The sequence below is a fragment of the Amblyraja radiata genome, chromosome 28, assembly GCF_010909765.2.
Source record: "Amblyraja radiata isolate CabotCenter1 chromosome 28, sAmbRad1.1.pri, whole genome shotgun sequence".
Lineage (NCBI taxonomy): Eukaryota > Metazoa > Chordata > Chondrichthyes > Rajiformes > Rajidae > Amblyraja > Amblyraja radiata.
Window position 1 is genome coordinate 6,067,108 of NC_045983.1, and position 17,589 is coordinate 6,084,696.

Below are 17,589 nucleotides of genomic sequence, written 5' to 3' on the forward strand. Positions count from 1 at the left end.
TTAATGGTTTAAATTCTCAATCAGTTCAAATAAATTCCATTAGTCTCTTTTGTCTTGTTATATTTCCCTTGTATATTATCCATCACTATCAGTTATGCAGGAGCAATGTGTCAAATGGGGCCAGGCATTTTTCATTTTGTTTTCACGATTGGTAATTGAGCTATTTGACCATCTGAACAAGGCAATTCCAATCTTCTAAAATGAGAAATTTTCCACATGTGTTCTACTGGTTGCTGCAAAATAAAAAAACTTAATGTGCAGGAAGGAACTGCAGATGCTGGTTTATTCCGAAGATAGACACAAATTGCTGGAGTAACTCGGCAGGTCAGGCAGCATCTCTGGAGAAAAGGAATGGGTGACATTTCGGGTCAGAACCCTTCTTCAGAATGGCCCATTCAAACACTTAATTGTGTAAAATCTGAAGAAGGGTTCCGACCCGAAACGTCATCTAAGAAAAAATAAACTTGGTTGAATAGTTTGTGCTGAGTTAGCTGATCACTGCTGGGCAGCAGTGCGTACATTAAAGTGTGGCCTTCGACTGTCTGGTGTACAGTGTGCTCAGCATGAAGCAATATCCCGAGAGGTCTCTTTACTGATTTCTAAAAGTGTACTCGTACTTGTGGGGATTCCAGATTCCAATTTGGATCTGATGCTTTCCATGTTAAAATCTTCAGCCAGTCCTCACTGTGTGGACACAAATGAGGAATCATTTCCATAAGGTACAGGAATGCAGTTTCTGTCTATTGTACTGTGATTTAAGATGAATTACGTTCTGCAGAGCCGTGGAGATAATAATTTGGATAATGAGGGAGAAATTAAAAGTCAGGTTAATAATACTCAATTAACACCTTCCTATTTCAGCGCTGAATCTAATGCCACTGAGGCGCAGACCAGAAAGCCTTAGTGGACAAGTAATTGCTGTCAAATGCCAATAATTGCAGATAATCTCAGGGTGATAAATTAGGGATTGCATTTTTATTATTCTGTTGCATATTTCTATGCAGAAAATCTGAATAGTTGCTCCTGGGTTTCCATGTTGTGGAGATTTATGCTGATGTTATGTTAATGAGGCGTGACTAATTTGCCCACAATGCAAAAATTCTAGCTCAGTAGAGGCGCGTTTCCTGGATGTTTGATCACGTTATAAGTCTGGTCCTTTTTTTTGTGTAATTAACAAAAGCAATTTTTTGTGTGCTATTTCGCCCTCTTTGGACAGTGCTGAAATGTTGAACTAAATAACAATGGTGCAGCGTTCTTGGTTTCTAAATATGCATGAGATTGGCGGCCTAATTGGAAGGATGCTGTGCCTGTGGATAGGTACTTCAGGTCTTTCCTCGAGAGTATTGCGATCATGCAAATGTTTCATTGTTTAAATTATCCATCTTTGTGGAAAGCCATGACTGCATCATGTCTTTGCACTGAATCTTATCTGTAGTGATCATGTACGCTCAATCCAAAAAATATAGTAATGAAATAGATTTGATATTAATTAGGGGAACATCAATCAAATTCAACCACATGAACCAGTTCATAAAATGTTAACTGTAGGTACGTGCTCATTTATGCCATTGTTTCCTTGTCTCTGATCTCTGCTGGGTTATAAAAGAAAGGACTGTGTTTTAAATGTTGTTATAGTAACAGCGTATATTAGAATTGGTAATTCATTGAAAGTTTAAGTCAACAGAGTGACTTATTCACAGGAAGGAACTGCAAGCGCTGGTTTAAATCAAAGATAGACACAGAATGCTGTAGTATTCATTGTCTAATGAAAAGAATTTCATTGTCTTACCTGGGATATATGACAATAACACACTCTTGACTCTCTCTTGACTCTTAACGCAGCGTGTCAGGCAGTATCTCTGGAGAGAAGGAATGGGTGACATTTTGGTTCGAGACCCTCCTTCAGGCTGGATGTCTTGACTTGCTTATTCAGCAGATTCTACTGGGTGAATGTGTATATATACATGTCCACCATCGATTTTCCGGCAACTGGTAGTCCCCCCCCCCACTTTAATCCCCAAATTAAAGGGGACAAAATCCCCAACCTGGAAGTCCCCCCGAAAATGTGGCACCTAGGCCAGATGAGGTGGCCGATCTCAACTTCATTGGGACTTCCATGCCGATAGGCGGGCCGAATTTGCACCCTGTGGCTGGGCTTCGGAACTCCGGCTCGGCTGGAGCAGGCAGATCCGTTCCCATAGCCAACATTGCAGGCCGATATCTTGGCCCCCAAAGACCATGACCTCTGTTGGTCCAGCAAAACAAATAACGCGGCAAGGCTCTGGAACTTAGGATGCCGGAAAATCGGTGGCAGACCTGTAATATTCTTGCAATAGACACAAAATGCTGGAGTAACTCAGCGGGACAGGCAGCATCTCTGGATAGAAGGAATGGGTGACGTTTCGGGTTGAGACCTTTCTTCAGACAGAGTCGGGGAGAGGGAGAAACAGAGATAAGGAAGTGTAAGGTGTGAAAACGAGACAAAGCGGTTGGTGATCAAGGAAAATGTAGAATCGATCATTGTTCGCTTGGAGAAGGTAACAACAACGCAAACAGAGATAAAATGTAAACGAGGACAGTAGGACTTGTCGAAGAACTGGGGGAGGGATGGATTCTAGCAACTTACAAATTTGTTGCTAGAATTTTGAGCTTAATAACTAATATTACATATTCTATACATTGCAGGAACTGGTGCCTCCTGTATCTATCCTTTGCTTGGGGCCACTATGAATGGTTGGTTTTTTCTTGCAACCGAGGTGGACGACATGTGCTTCAGCTATGCAACAAAAAACGTGGAGCAGAACAATCTATCCGACCTCATTAAAGGTTTGTAAGAAAATATTTATATTCTCAGATCCATGGTAAATGATTTTCATACAGGACACCAAGTAACAGAAAAATAACAGACTGCTTTGAGGGATTTACGTTACTTTCAGCACTCCTCTTACTTACATTCAATCCATTTTAGAATAATGTGTGTTATTCCCATTCCAGGAAAGATGTGGAGGCTTTGAAAATGGTGCAGAGGAGGTTTACCAGAATGATTCCTGGATGAGAGAGTTTCAGCTACAGGGAGAGGTTGGATAGACTTGGATTGTTTTCTCTGGAACATCTTCGAGGTTGAGGGGAGCCTTAAGAGAAGTATATATAATTTTGAGAGGCATAGATAGGGTAGACAGTCATAACCTTTTCTCCAGGTGAAAATGTCCTACACTAGAGGGCACAGTTTTTAGGTGAGGGGGAGAAGGTTTATTGGAGATGTGTGGGGTAGGTTTCTAAGAGTAGCGGGAGCCTGGAACACATTGCCAGGGGTGTCCGGTGGAGGCACATACGGTAGTGGCGTTTAGATAGAAACATGGTCATACAGAGAATAGAGGGATATGGATCATGTTCGGCACAAACATTGTGGGTGGAAGGGCCCGTCTCTATGTTCGAAGATCAGTAAATTTTCGTTAATTGAAGGTGACAGATCATAATCACTGTGAATAGCTGTTATTGGCTTCCTTTTCAAGTGTTCTTAATTTGTCACTGGGGACAGGTTTCTCTTTCCAACTGCATTTCTCACTCTGTTGTATGCAGATTTCTTCAGGATTTAGGTTAGGCAACAAGTTATTTTGCACAGGTGAAATTATTAATTCCTTCTCTCCGCTCTCAGCCGGCTGAGATACAGAAGCGTAAAAGTGCGTACTACCAATCTCAGAAACAGTTTCTTCCCCTTAACCCCTCCCCTGATAACTTCTGAATGAACCTCGACCTGAAACGTCACCCATTCCTTCTCTCCAGAGATGCTGCCTGACCCGCTGAGTTACTCCAGAATTTTGTGTCTACCTTCGATTTAAACCTGCATCTGCAGTTCTTTCATGCACATGATAAGACCACAGACTTAGTTCTAATAAATTAATAAGCATAGCATTTATCCATCATATTGGTAACTCATTAGCTGACCAAGCAGGAAAAGGGCAGTGGGGTGGATGAGAATGGAAAGATCAAAAGCTTGGTTAGAGTAAAAATATGGTCATTAAGGAAGAGATTTACTGACGTCAGACAGTAGGAGAGGTCGTGAATCAGCTGTGGGCCAAAATTAATTTTCATCTGTTGATGTGTAAGAATGAACTGCACATGCTGGTTTACACCGAAGACAGACACAAAATGCTGGAGTAACTCAACGGGTCAGGCAGCATCTCTGGAGAAACAGAATAGGTGATATTTCGGGTCGGAACCCTTCTTCAGACAGGCCAATTCAAACACTTAGTGGTGTAAATTCTGACGAACGGTTCCAACCCGAGACTTTATGTCTGATGAAGGGTCTCGACCCGAATCGTCACCTATTCTATTTCTCCAGAGATGCTGCCCGACCCACTGAGTTACTCCAGCATTTTGTGTCTACTGTCATCTGTTGATAACTGAATGTCCAAATGTTATTTGGCTTATTTTTCTCCAAGTTAACTCATCTAATAATTTAATTGTTTAGCAAAAAATTGAATTACTTCTTGTGTTTGCTAATACTTTTTGTTCTGTTTATGAGTATTATGCTGATCCCGTGTACGATAATTCTAACTCATTTCAAAGTAAATCTTACATTAGAAATTCAAGAATCAGAAGTTTTTTTTTGTTTAATCCTAGGCCAGCATTTTTTAAGATTTAGTACTGAGTCAGATTAACATTTTGTGTGCAAAGGTCTCATATCATGGCATTTTGTGATTTTGTTTCATTCCTTGTAAAGCAGTGTTCCCCTGTAGTTTGTAAACTTGTTTAATCACAGCCAGTGGTGTGAAGTTGATGAACACTGTACTGGAGAGAAAGTGGAGATAATGAAACTGTCATAGACCAATATTGAGAGGTTCTGTTGAACTTCTGACAAACTGAAGGAGCAAGCTGATCATCCATTTGCATGTTCCTGCTGCTACTTCTGTTCCATCAAACAATGTGTGATCATGGTACGTTAGTCTTCATCATTGCATCTGCAGACTTTGACACAGATCACCTTAGTTATCATACTCTCGGGATAACTGACTGTGTTCTTGGTTATTAGAGCACAGTCATCCTGAATGTGGTGTCTTTGTCAATAAGATTATATCACTGATTTTCTTGAACTGGATTATCTCAATAGTGAAGCTTATCCAGTGCTGTAAACTTGGTCTTGTTTGCACGAGGGACTTTGGGCTTTGTTTTGCACTGATATTGGGGTTTTTTTATTGTTATACTATGAATGTTGACAGACCTGTGTTTAGGGCGGCAAAGTGACACAACGGTAGAGTTGCTGCCGTACAGCGCCAGCGACCTGGGTTTGATCCCGACCTTGGGTGCTGCCTGTACGGAGCTTGTACGTCCTCCCTGTGACCGTGTGGGTTTACTCCAGGTGCTCTTGTTTCTTCCCACATTTCAAAGACGTGCAGGTTTGTCGGTTAATTGGCTTCTGTAAATGCCACAGTGCGTAGGATGCGAATCTGGGATAACATAGAACTAGTGCACGAGTGATCATTGGTCGGCGTGGATTTCGGTGGGCCGAAGGACCTGTTTCTACACAGTATCTCTAAATTAAATCTGTTATGCTGTTGCAAGGAAGAGTTTTGTTTGGTATGTTTTTGGTATATATGACAATTAAACACTCAACTCGTTGTTCCATTGAGATGACTTCTTTCCAGACAAGTACCTAGAGTTATGGAGTGGTTGGTGAGAGTGATATGATCATACCACATGTGTAGGAAGGAACTGCAGATGCTGGTTTACACTGAAGATAGGCACAAAATGCTGGAGCAACTTGGCGGGACTGGCAGCACCTCTGGAGAGAAGGAATGGGTAACGTTACAGGTCGAGACCCTTCTTCAGACCCCATGCCCACCTGGCTGATCAGGAGCCTACTGTCGTACCACAGACTCTGCCACAGGTGGGACAGTGGGTACTTGGTGAGTCAGATGGCAGGCACGCGGCAGTTTGGGAATTCATGAATTCCCTCTATGTTTATGTTAGCATTCTGCATGCCTGTTCATTTGACATGTTTTTCACATCCATTCTGAATGGTCCTCCTTCATTTTGAGCAGTCATGGGTTACAGAGCCTCACGAGTCACTTGTTACAATCTTTTAAAAAGGCTTTGAGAACAACCTTGAATTGGCTTGCTTATCCTGCCAGTAACTGTGGAGGATTTGACAGTGGCATGATAACTTAAACATTGACCTTTTTAAATATTTAGAACAGTTGACCCACTTTGTTCAAATAAATTTGTTTTTACAACTTCTCCTGTCTGCTGACTTCATGGATCTTGACTCCTGAATGCAGATTGACGTGGTGAAAGGCCAATTGATTTGATGGTTGTGAATTAGAGTGTTTTATTGTCATATGTCCCAGATAGAACAATGAAATTCTGGGCATTACAGTTTTCAGGCTCCTATGCCTTCTTCCCGATGACAGGGGTTAAAAGAGAGCATGGCCAGGGTAGTGTGGGTCTCTGATGATGCTGGCTGCCTTTTTGAGGCAGAGACTCTGGTAAATCCCTTCGATGGTGGATTGGTCAGAACCCGTGATGGACTGGGCAGTGTTCACAACCTTTTGCAGTCTTCTTCACTCCTGGGCATTCAAAATTTCAGACAAAAATGTATCAAATCTTAAATTGCCTAAAAATCACAACATGAAAAGATGTTCTCTTTATAGGATATCATGGCATGTAGCAAACATATGTTCCTTCTTCATAAAAAGCATTCAGTCTTGCACAGTTCAGATGCTTAGATATGATTAAAGTTTAATATTTAAACATTAAAAACAAAGTTTAAAACTAAAAACACAAAGACAATCACTCTGAAAAGGGATCCCACCTGAAACATCACCTCTTTGTTACTCCACCACTTTGTATTTTTCCATGATAAACCAGCATCTGCAGTTCCTTGTTTTTCTACATTCATCTAATCTTACTCTTCTGTTTTTTTTCCTAACATGAGATTTTAAAACATTTTCAGAAACAGGAGGGGACATATTAGATAGAGAAGAACTCTTCTCACAAGCTGAAGAATAATAACCAGAGGATAGAAATGTAGTATATTGACAACTAAGTATAGGGAACAATTGAGGGCTTTCTTTATTGTCCAAACGTTGCTGATCTATGACGCAATAGGGCGATGTGAGCAAGCACGGAAACCTTTGCAAAATAATTGATGTGTAATTTATAATTTTGTTGGTTTATGTCTGGGTCTGTACCAGCGATGCTATTGCAAGCGAGATTTTCATTGTTTCTTTGGTTCAGATTGTCATGGTTCTTTATTACATCTTTGCATTTTAAATCGGATCATTCATTCTAAACATAAACTCACCTTTTCTCTTTACCTATTCTTCAGGAAACAATGCTGCAATCGTATGCATCCCTCAAACAACCCCCAATGCCTCTTTGCTCAAATCATCATTTATTCATATTCTGATTTGTCTTGCATGATCACACTCATTTCTCGGACTGTGTGTGTAAACAAAATGAATTTTGTATTCGATTTCACTCACGTGAGATTGTGGTATGGTTGACAAATTGATTATAATCAGTTTTTCAAAAATAATTGACAGAAAAATTAGCCAAGTAATCACCCTTTTAGCCAGGCAAGGATATTATGCGTTAGTATAATATAAAGCCCACATGATATAATGTTATTCAGATGTGCAAAAAACTGTTAAAAGAAATGCTGACACTTTGAATTATTTGCTCCTCAACTGAGATATTTGCTGCAAAAGGACCGAGAAGATTCTTGAGCTACTTTTGTCTGATGATATCATCGTTTGCACCCAGTGAATATGTGGATTTAATTACAATATATATTTTTACAATTGTCGAATGAATGCATTTGACGTCTCTTTAAATTTAGTCTGAAGAAGGGTCTCGACCCGAAATATCACCCATTCCTTCTTTCCCAGAGATGCTACCTCAGTTACTCCAGTTTTTTGTATCTATCTTCCGTTTAAACCAGCATGTGCAGTTTCTTCCTATAAATGAATGCACATGTTTGCTTATTTTTTCTGTAAATGCTGGCATACTCTAATGATTGATTTGGTGAACACCGTCATACAGTGTATCATGCTGGACATGATAAATGTAGACAGCTGTAAGATTTTCAGGTGGCTAATGTGTCAATAAATCAGACTATGTTTGTTTCAATCTGTCAGCTCCATGAAATCAGTAGTTGGTGTCAGCCACTGCTGAACCTACATAATTGCTGTTGAAGTTCCAAGGTTATTTTCAGGAATAGAAAAGGGGCAACTTCAGGAATAGAAACAGAGGGAAAAATGGGAGTTGGGAAAGTTAATCTGTAGTCAAAGCAATTGTTTATAAGTACACTAAACTATAACGAGGATTTAGTGTCATAGTTATAGTCATACAGTGTGGAAACAGGCCCTTCAGCCCAACTTGGCCACACTGACCAACATGTCCCACCCACACTAGTCCCACCAGTCTGCGTTTGGCCCTTATCCCTCTGAACCTGTCCTATCCATGTACCTGTCTAAATGTTTCTTCAGTTGCTTAAACGATTTAGAGGAAAAGAGTGATTGAGCTGTGGTTGGAAAAGCGAGAATGTAAATCCAAGCAATACTACAGATGCTGAAAATCTAAAACTGAAACAGAAACTGCTGGAAACATTCAGCATGTCAGGCGTCATCTGTGGGAAGAGAAACCGAGTTGGCATTTCGGATCAAAGACACTTGGTTGGAACTGCAAAGGAGAAATAAGTGTTAAATTGCAGGAAGGGTGGGGGGTGGAAGGGGTGACCATGAGATAAGTTGCAAACAAGGTTATCTGGTCAGTGACTACAAGGGAGCACTTTGAGAGTGAGAGAACTGAGTCAATAGTGTAGGAGCTGCGAGTCAGGGCAGGCATGTCGTCCACTCCCAGAGAGGAACAAGATTGAAAACAAATGAGCTGAGCAAATATCACAGGTGAGCGAATGATGCATAGAGAAATCAACAGAAGATGTAGAATTCAGTATTGAGAGTCCAGTAAAGGGCCTGTCCCACCAGCATGCGATAGCATGCGTCTAGTGCGACCAAACGTGGTCGCTTGAGGCGTACGGCCTTGTGGGGCCGGTCCCACTTCGATCGGCGGAGGCGTATGGTGTTATGCGGGGCTGGTCCCGACATCGCGCGGGGCTCCATAAATCTTGCACTGTCCGAAAATCCCACGCGACAACGGCCTGTTGGCCCGCAGCCGCATTGAGGCCGTACTCAGCGCCTCGACGTCGTACGCAGCATCTTGACCCGTACGCAGCGTCTTGACGGCGTACGCCTAGCGTGTGGCGTTGCGCGATGATGTCACCGCCCGGCATGCAGTTGCGTGATGACGTCGCCGTGCGATGTCCAAATTCAGTTGGCCCGCCTCCTGCCCAGCTGATTGGTGAGTATGATGTCGGGACCAACCCCGCACAACTCCATACGCCTCCGCGGTTGGAATTGGGACCGGCCCCGCGAGGCCGTACGCCTCAAGCCACCACGTTTGGTCGCGCTAGACGCATGCAATCGCATGCTGGTGGGACAGGCCCTTAAGTAGATGAAGTGCTGTTCCACAGCTTGCAGTCCTCGTTGTATCATTGCAAGAAGTCACAGACCAATAAGTCAGAGTACGAATGGGATCAAGAGTTACAGTGGCAGGTAACAGGACAGTCATGATCGCCCCTGTATGCTGAATGGAGTAACTCAGCGGGTCAGGCAGCATCTCTAGATTAAAAAGAATAGATGACATTTCAGGCCAGAACCCTTTTTCAGTTCCGAACTGAAAAGTCACCTATTCTTTTTCACCAGAGATGCTACCTGACCCGCTGAGTTACACCACCATTTTGTGTTTATTTTCCATATAAGCCAGCATCTGTAGTTCCGTTCTACACTGTTCAACGCAGTCACCCAGTCTGTGTTTAGTTTCTCCAAAGTAGAGGAGACCTCATTGTAAACATCATATGCAATGCACTAGATTGGAAATAGTGCAAGCGAATTGCAATTTCACCTGGTGAGACTGTGTTTGAGTCCCTGAATTACTTTAGAGATACAGAGATACAACATGGAAGCAGGCCCTTTGGTGCACTGAGCCCACGCTGACCAACAATCAGCCCGTACACCAGCACTATTCTTGACGCGAGGGACAGTTTTTACAATTTTATGAAGCCAATTAACCGACAAACCTGCATGTCTGTGCAGCATGGGAGGAAACCGGAGCAGCTGGAGAAAACCCACGCGCTCACAGGCAAAACGTCCAAACTCCACACAGACAGCACCCGTAATCAGGATCGAACCTGGGTCTCTAGGGCTGTAAGGCAGCAACTCCACTGCTGGGCCACTGTGCCGCCCTGAATGGTAGAAAGGAAAAGATGAAAAGGATCATTTTGATCTGACCTGTTTCAGTGGAATGTGTTTTGAGAACCAAGGCAGTAGGTGAGAACAGAAGAGTGGACCAGGGAGTCACAAATGGAACTGCTGAAAGGGAAGGAGTGGGGAAGATATGTCTGCTGGTGAAATCTTTACGAAGGTGATGGGAAAGAGCTGGAATCTCCAAGCTAAAGGAAATCACTGAGGGAGGATATAGAGGGAGCAACGTTTAAAACAAGGAGGGTTCAACTACTTGTCATATTTTACAGTGTCATTCGGAGACGTTAAGAGATGATTGTTGGTCAGCCTTCCATCCCCCCCCACCCTCCCGGCTCCCCCTCCCTCCCGCCACTGCCCACCACCTTCCACCCCCCCCCCTCCCCCCACCACCACTTTCTGCACCCCCCACCCCTTTCACCACGCCAATATTATCTCATTCACTTTGATTAGCCAACATTTCCAGTGGAGTGTTTTCTTGTGAAAAGAAGAAAACTGAGAGTATGAATCAAAACATTTCCTACAGAATAAATGGGAACATTGTCCCACACGCAAGGTAAATGTTGTGACAACTGTTTTCAGACTAACATTGTATAATCAATAGATAGCTTTTTTTCTTGTTGCATTAATCAACCTTGAAACTGCAAGATTTTAATTCACTAGCAGACCGCAGTCGTTTAATTTCTTGCATAGACGCTTTTGGGCCTAGACTACTAATTAGTTTTTTCATAGACTGGGCATTGCAGGCTTGCAGGTCTCTGCAAATACAATCCCAAAATTTACACCTCATTTTCATATGCTGACATTCTGAATAAACTGGTGATGTTTCATTGCGCTCATCTTCCAAACTGAATTTCATTTGGGTAATTTAAATGACTGCTAGAGCAAGACGGAGCATTCCCCACATGCATTTTTCATTATAAATATGTTGATTAAGTATTTATTGAATGTTGCTTGGTGAGCTATTTCTGTCTGGCACTGGAATGTCTTGTAAAGAATGGTGTAGTAGAGGAGGCTTTACAACAACTTTACAAGAGTACAGTTTGCACTCCCAACTTTTTTCTTGTCCCATTCAAGTGGTGAAAGTGCCTCAGAAGACCTTGTTGATGGATGCACTGAAAGAGGAATCGGAGATTGTGTATGATTTCTGCATGTGTAACCCACCATTCTTTGCGAATCAAATGGAAGCTCAGGTAAATTCTTCCTAATCATTTACTTGCAAAAATATATTTTCCTAACTTGAACTGTCACTCTTTTCACTTTCAGACTATGCAGATGAAACAGCATCACAACTTGGAAAATATTTTTTATCTCAAATGAAAGACTGTTGAATAGCTTCAAGGGTTTATTTGATTTAAACTTTAGTACCTTCAGAGTGTTTGCTCTAAAAGTGAATATTCTAAATATAGGATAGAACTTTATTTATCCCAGGAGGGAAATTGGTCTGTCACCAGTCATAAAACACAGTAAGATACATGAAACCGCACTGAAATATCCTATTTCTCTCGTTATAATGGACTATGTCCGTTATTTCCAATTGTCCGCTATAACCAAGTAAGGGATTATCAAATAATAGGGTATCATTGAACAAGAAGTAGAAATAAAGAACTGCAGATGCTGGTCAATGCACAAAATGGTTGGAGTAACTCAGCGGGTCAGAAAGCATCTCTGGAGAACATGGGTAGCTGACTTTTCGGGTTGTGATCAGAAACGGGACCTATCCAAGTTCTCCAGAGATGCTGCCTGACCGATGAGGTACTCCAGCATTTGCACTTCCTTGTGCCTCCATCACAACTGACTATGTACTTGAAATATTGTCCTTGCCAGCCAGAATCGATCAATTCTGCCAGTTCAGGCAAAAGGTCGCAGGCCTGAAATATTAACTGTTTCTCTTCCCACAGATGTTGCCTATCTTGCTATTTCCATTGTTTTGTTTTTACAGATTTCGAGCAACTGTAGCTTTTTTTTTTAAATAATCAAACAAAATCCTTAATGATCCTTTATAAATAATGTTTAGATATTCCAACATCACCCATCTTAAGTGAATAATTCTCCAATGGCACATCAATTTAATTACTTGTCTCCTGCTTGATAAGTTAACAATCATGCTTTGAGAGCATTATACACATAGTATGCAATTCAACTGAGAGGCAATAAAGGAAACAGTGCCGGATTAACTCAGCTGGTCAGTTCGCGTCTCTGGAGAACATGCATCGATGACATTTCGGTCAGGACCTTTCTTCAGCCAACATCTCTGGAGAACATGGACCCGAAACGTCACCTACCCATTGTTCTCCAGAGATGCTGCTTGACCTGCCGAGTTACTCCAGCATTTTGTGTCTTTTTTTGTAAACCAGCATCTGCAGCTCCTTGTGTCTCCACTGAGAGACATTGGGGCGGCACAATGGCGCAATGGCAGAGTTGCTGCCTGAAGGGCCTGTCCCACTGTACGAGGTAGTTCAAGAGTTCTCCCGAGTTTGCCCCTGATTCGAACTCGGAGAATGTCCGTAGTGGGTCCATAGGAGTTCGTGGATGTCTCGTAGCGGCTCGTAATGCTAACGGTAGGTACTCGGGAAACCCGGTAAACTCCGGTAAAAAAATTCTTGTGATTAAAAAATATTGTTACTTTTTACTCGTACGAGCCGCTACGAGACATCCACGAACTTCTACGGACCCGCTACAGACATTCTCCGAGTTCGAATCAGAGGAAAACTCGGGAGAACTCTTGAATTACCTTGTACAGTGGGACAGGCCTTTAACAGCGCTTTCAGCGCCGGAGACCCTGGGTTCGATCTTGGCTACGGGTGCTGTCTGTATGGAGTTTGTACGTTCACCCCCGTGACCTTGTGAGTTTTCTCCGAGATCTTTGGTTTCCTCCCACACTTCAAAGATGTACAGGTGTGTAGCTTAATTGGCCTGGTATAAATGTAAATTGTCCCCGGTGTGTGTAGAATAGCGTTATCGTGCTGGGATCGCTGGTTGGTGCGGACTCGGTGGGCCGAAGGGCCTGTTTCTGCGTTGCAACTCTAAACGAAACATCTAGTTTGACCACAATCTCTATTTTTTACTCAGAGCAAAGACTGAGAAAACAGCACTTGATTGCGTTGTGAACATATCTGTAGACTGGGCTAATGAAAGTGGAGGGGGTGAATTAAGTTAACGGCAGTAGGAGATGGTAGATGGGAAAGCTTAGTTTAGTAACTTACTACAGAAAAATGCCAGGTATCTTGCACATAACAAAATGCTTTTCACTTTACCTCAGTACACTTGCCAATAAAGTAAACTAAACTAAATTTTAAAAACCCTAATAAATCCATGCTAATTTTATATAAAAACTGCAAATGCCAGAAACTCTCCGAAGGTCGGGCAGGAATGTGGAGAGAGATAGGGTCGCTGTATCAGCTCAGTAACCCTTCATCATATCTTCCTGATCTTTTAAGTCATGAAGTCTGGAAAAGTTTGCATGCTTGCCCCCTGTATTTTTGATACTTGAGATATTGAAGCCAATATTGAGGGGAATCGATGAAACTCCATAGCAGACACAGTTTACGTGATCAAATAGAAATCAGATTTATATTGGAGCCGCATAAAATAAATGGAAAAAATACATAAAACATTGAATAGTACAACACAGGAACAACCCTTCAGCACAAGTTGTCTGTCTCAGCCATGATGGTAATCAAACCTAATCCCATCTGCCTGCCCATGGTGTACATTCCTCCATTCCCTACCTGTTCGCGTTCCTGCCTAAAACGCTCCGGCCTGTTTCCATGCTGTATCTCTAAACTAAACTTCCTTCTCAGTTCTGATGCATGGTCTCAAGCTAAAACCTTGACATGCACCTTTTTGTCTTTGCTAAACTGCTGAGATCTTCCAGCGTCCTGGTTTCTTTTATTCAACATTCCAGCATCTGCAGTCTCTTTTGTTGTCATAATATTTCCTTACTTTTGATTTTCTTGCGTTATTTACTGAAATGCCTAAGAATTGTGCGTAAGATAGACGGAGAATGTTGGAGTAACTCGGCGGGTCAGGCAGCATCTCTGGAAAAAAGACTGGGAAGAAGGATTCCGACCTGAAACGTCACCTTGCCCTTTCCACCAGAGATGCTGCCTGACCCACTGAGTAACTCCTGCATTTTATGTCTATCTTCGGTATAAACCAGCATGTGCAGTTCCTTCCTACACCCATTGTGTGTAAGGTGATGGTAAAGATGGCAAAGAATCCGAATAATAAGATTTATTTTCAGCTCTAGCCGATATTAATATGGCAAGTACAAGCTGAGTGACATCTAATGTGAACAGTCCACCGTGTCTTGACTTTAACCAGTGTTTTTAATTAACAGGGTGTAAACTCCAGGAATCCAAGTCGCCCACCTCCCAGTTCCATAAATACAGGTGGAATTACCGAAATAATGGCTGAGGGTGGAGAGTTGGAATTTGTGAAAAGAATTATCCATGATAGCCTTCAACTGAAAAAGAGATTGAGGTATTCTTCTCCATTTATATTTTGCTGTGACATATGTAAAGTTCAATGACTGTATGTTCCAGGCTGTTAGTGTTTTAGGTTTTCAGTGCAAGATGTTGCACCACAATTTAATACCCATTGGATCCATGCTCGCAACTCCACTTATGTGTGATTTATTAATTTGACGGCTTAACTTGAACGACCTGAAAGAGAGCTTTGATAATTCCAATGAAAAATAACAGTGTGGTTTTACAGCCAAATCGCCTGCTCTGTAATTTCTTAGAGATTTAAACAATGGATGACTATTTAGTTTAGTTTAGAGATACAGTGTGTAAACAGGCCCACCATGCCCGCGCCAACCGGCGATCCATGTACACTAGCACTATCTTACACACGAGAGACAACTTACCAATTTTATCAAAGCCAATGAACCAACAAACCTGTACATCTTTGTAATGTGGGAGGAAACTGGAGCATCCAGGGAAAACCCACGCGGTCACGGGGTGAAGTACAAACTCTGTACAGACAACACCCATAGTCAGGATCGAACCGTGTCTCTGGTGCTGTAAAGCAGCAACTCTACCACCGTGCCACTATGCTGCCCTAGATGGTCCGAAGTGTTGCACTGCTGGATGTAACAATAGGCCCAGCATGAATGTTAAATGGAAGTCTTTTCAAATGTCCTGCCTAACAGTTTACGTCTTCCCCTAAAGGCTCCAAGATTGCAAATCAGGGTTGTCCATTGTAAAAACTTTTTGTTCAGGGCATAATAAATCAATAATTCATAATAACTTTTCACATAAGTAATCTGAATAACCCCCAGGTTACAAAATCAAGACATTATAAAATAAGGCATTTCACCGCAGCCTTAGACTTTAGGTTTTCATGTGATCACTATCACGGCCTTTACACCAATAACAAGACGTCAACAACTTCTATTTATGTAACATTATTTCAGTAGAAAAATATGCCCAAGCACTTCACATAAGTGGTCATTTTGAAACGGCATTTACATCAGTGTTGCATGATTAAGTAAAATGTATCCTTAACAAAGTCAAATGGGATTCAATCTAAAATCCTAGTCCTTAAAGGTTCACAAAAATCAGCTGTTCGGCAATATCATATTCAACTGAACTTAATAATCTCATAAATGTCCTTATGCAGTTCATTATCCAGATATTAAAGTTTGACTGGAAATTAATTAGCAAAGGATGAATATTTTACAAATAATAGATTCAGTTAAATGCCATGTAATTCTTTTATATGATTTTAATTCTAGGTTCATAAACTGCAGTTTTTGATGCCAGCAGCTGCCTTTGTGCTCAATTTATGTTCAACTGTGACTAGTGGAATTTTCTGAATCATTACCCTTTATTAAGCAAATAACTTGTTCCCCAATTGACTAGTTGGTGCTTTTTGCTTTCTATATGGATCGAGGATAATGAGGAAATCATGATGTGCGAATACGTGCCACTAAAATTAAATTTAAAAAATTTAATATATAATGGTTATAATTTTCTTTATTTGCCTTTAAGGCCCTTCTTCAGCGCAGAACACAATATATAATATCACTTGGCCATTTTTTATTAGACCATGACTGTTTACCTTTGTGCAAATTTAATAACTGGAAAATGACAGGATTATCGAGTGAAACCATGGCAGCATAAAATGTACAATTCTACCTGAAATGTTTGTCTTTCTTTTCCATCCCAGTCTGCTAATGAACTTGGCACATATTCTATTCAAACGTGTTCTAATTTTATCCTGTGCTTATTATTATCTATTATGTCTAGACATGTTCTTAGAGGTAGAAAAATTGTCGACAGTTACAAGAAATGTGAAAATTTGCCTGATTGTTGCAGGATTTGATTCCAAATTTAATAAATTTTGCGTCTAATGAATTGAATGGGTTTGCAAAATCTTAATGCTAATCCATCGAGGAATAATTTATCTGCTGACCAATCCATCATAAAAAACGTAGACTGGGGTGACAGCCACAAATTTGATTTGATTCAAATGTAAATGAGATGCACGGTGAGCCAATACTTAAAGCAGCAGTCACTATCACTGTGCCTTACTTTATATATCTTTCTTCCACGCCCCTTCCCCCAGTCAGAGCCATGTCTTGTCCCTAAGTATTTTAGCAACATCTTGAAACTGTGCATTTTATACAGTAGTACACAAGGGCACTCAATACTGCTTAAGTGTAAATCCATTAACCAGTTAATTTCATAAATATAGTACATATTAGTATAATTGATTGGAAATATGGTTTGGATATCAAGGTCAATTATTTTCAGCACAAAAATAGTACAGCATAAGACCAGGCCATTTGGCCCACGAAATTTGTGCCGGACATGATGCTAAGACAATGTTCCATAGTATGCTAAGATCAGGTCCCATAGTATTCCCCTGTGGGGTTTTTTTTTAAACTTATCCGTTGAATTCTAAGACTATTTCTTCATTTAGAGCCAACATCAGAGAAGTTTCGCTACTGGATGCCATGCAAAGACTACATTTTGTTTTGCACTGGAAAGCTTCTGTAGATGCACCATGGAGAGCACACTGCCAGGTAGCACCACAGCTTGGTTTAGGAACAGCAGAGCACAGGAAATTGCCCAGTGTTGTAGATTTAGCCCAATCCATCACACAAACCAGACTCCCCACCATCCACTCCATTTACACTTCCCACTGCCTCAGAAAAGCAGCCAACATAACCAAAGACTTGCTCCACTCCCAGGCATTCCTCCTTCTCCCTGCACCTGCCTGGCAGAAGATACAGAAACTTGAAAATGCGCACGACCAG

The 17,589-nt window shown here is 41.5% G+C and overlaps 1 protein-coding gene across 3 annotated transcripts in view; it reads left to right on the top strand.

Annotated features, from left to right (window-relative positions):
* Positions 1-17,589, top strand: part of mettl16 (methyltransferase like 16) — a 121,445-nt gene that overhangs the window by 67,246 nt on the left and 36,610 nt on the right. For all 3 annotated transcript variants that reach the window (XM_033045650.1, XM_033045653.1, XM_033045652.1), the window contains 3 exons: positions 2,686-2,826; positions 11,397-11,512; positions 14,662-14,804. In XM_033045650.1, the coding sequence (XP_032901541.1) occupies positions 2,686-2,826; positions 11,397-11,512; positions 14,662-14,804 (400 nt within the window). The remainder of the gene's footprint in view (positions 1-2,685; positions 2,827-11,396; positions 11,513-14,661; positions 14,805-17,589) is intronic.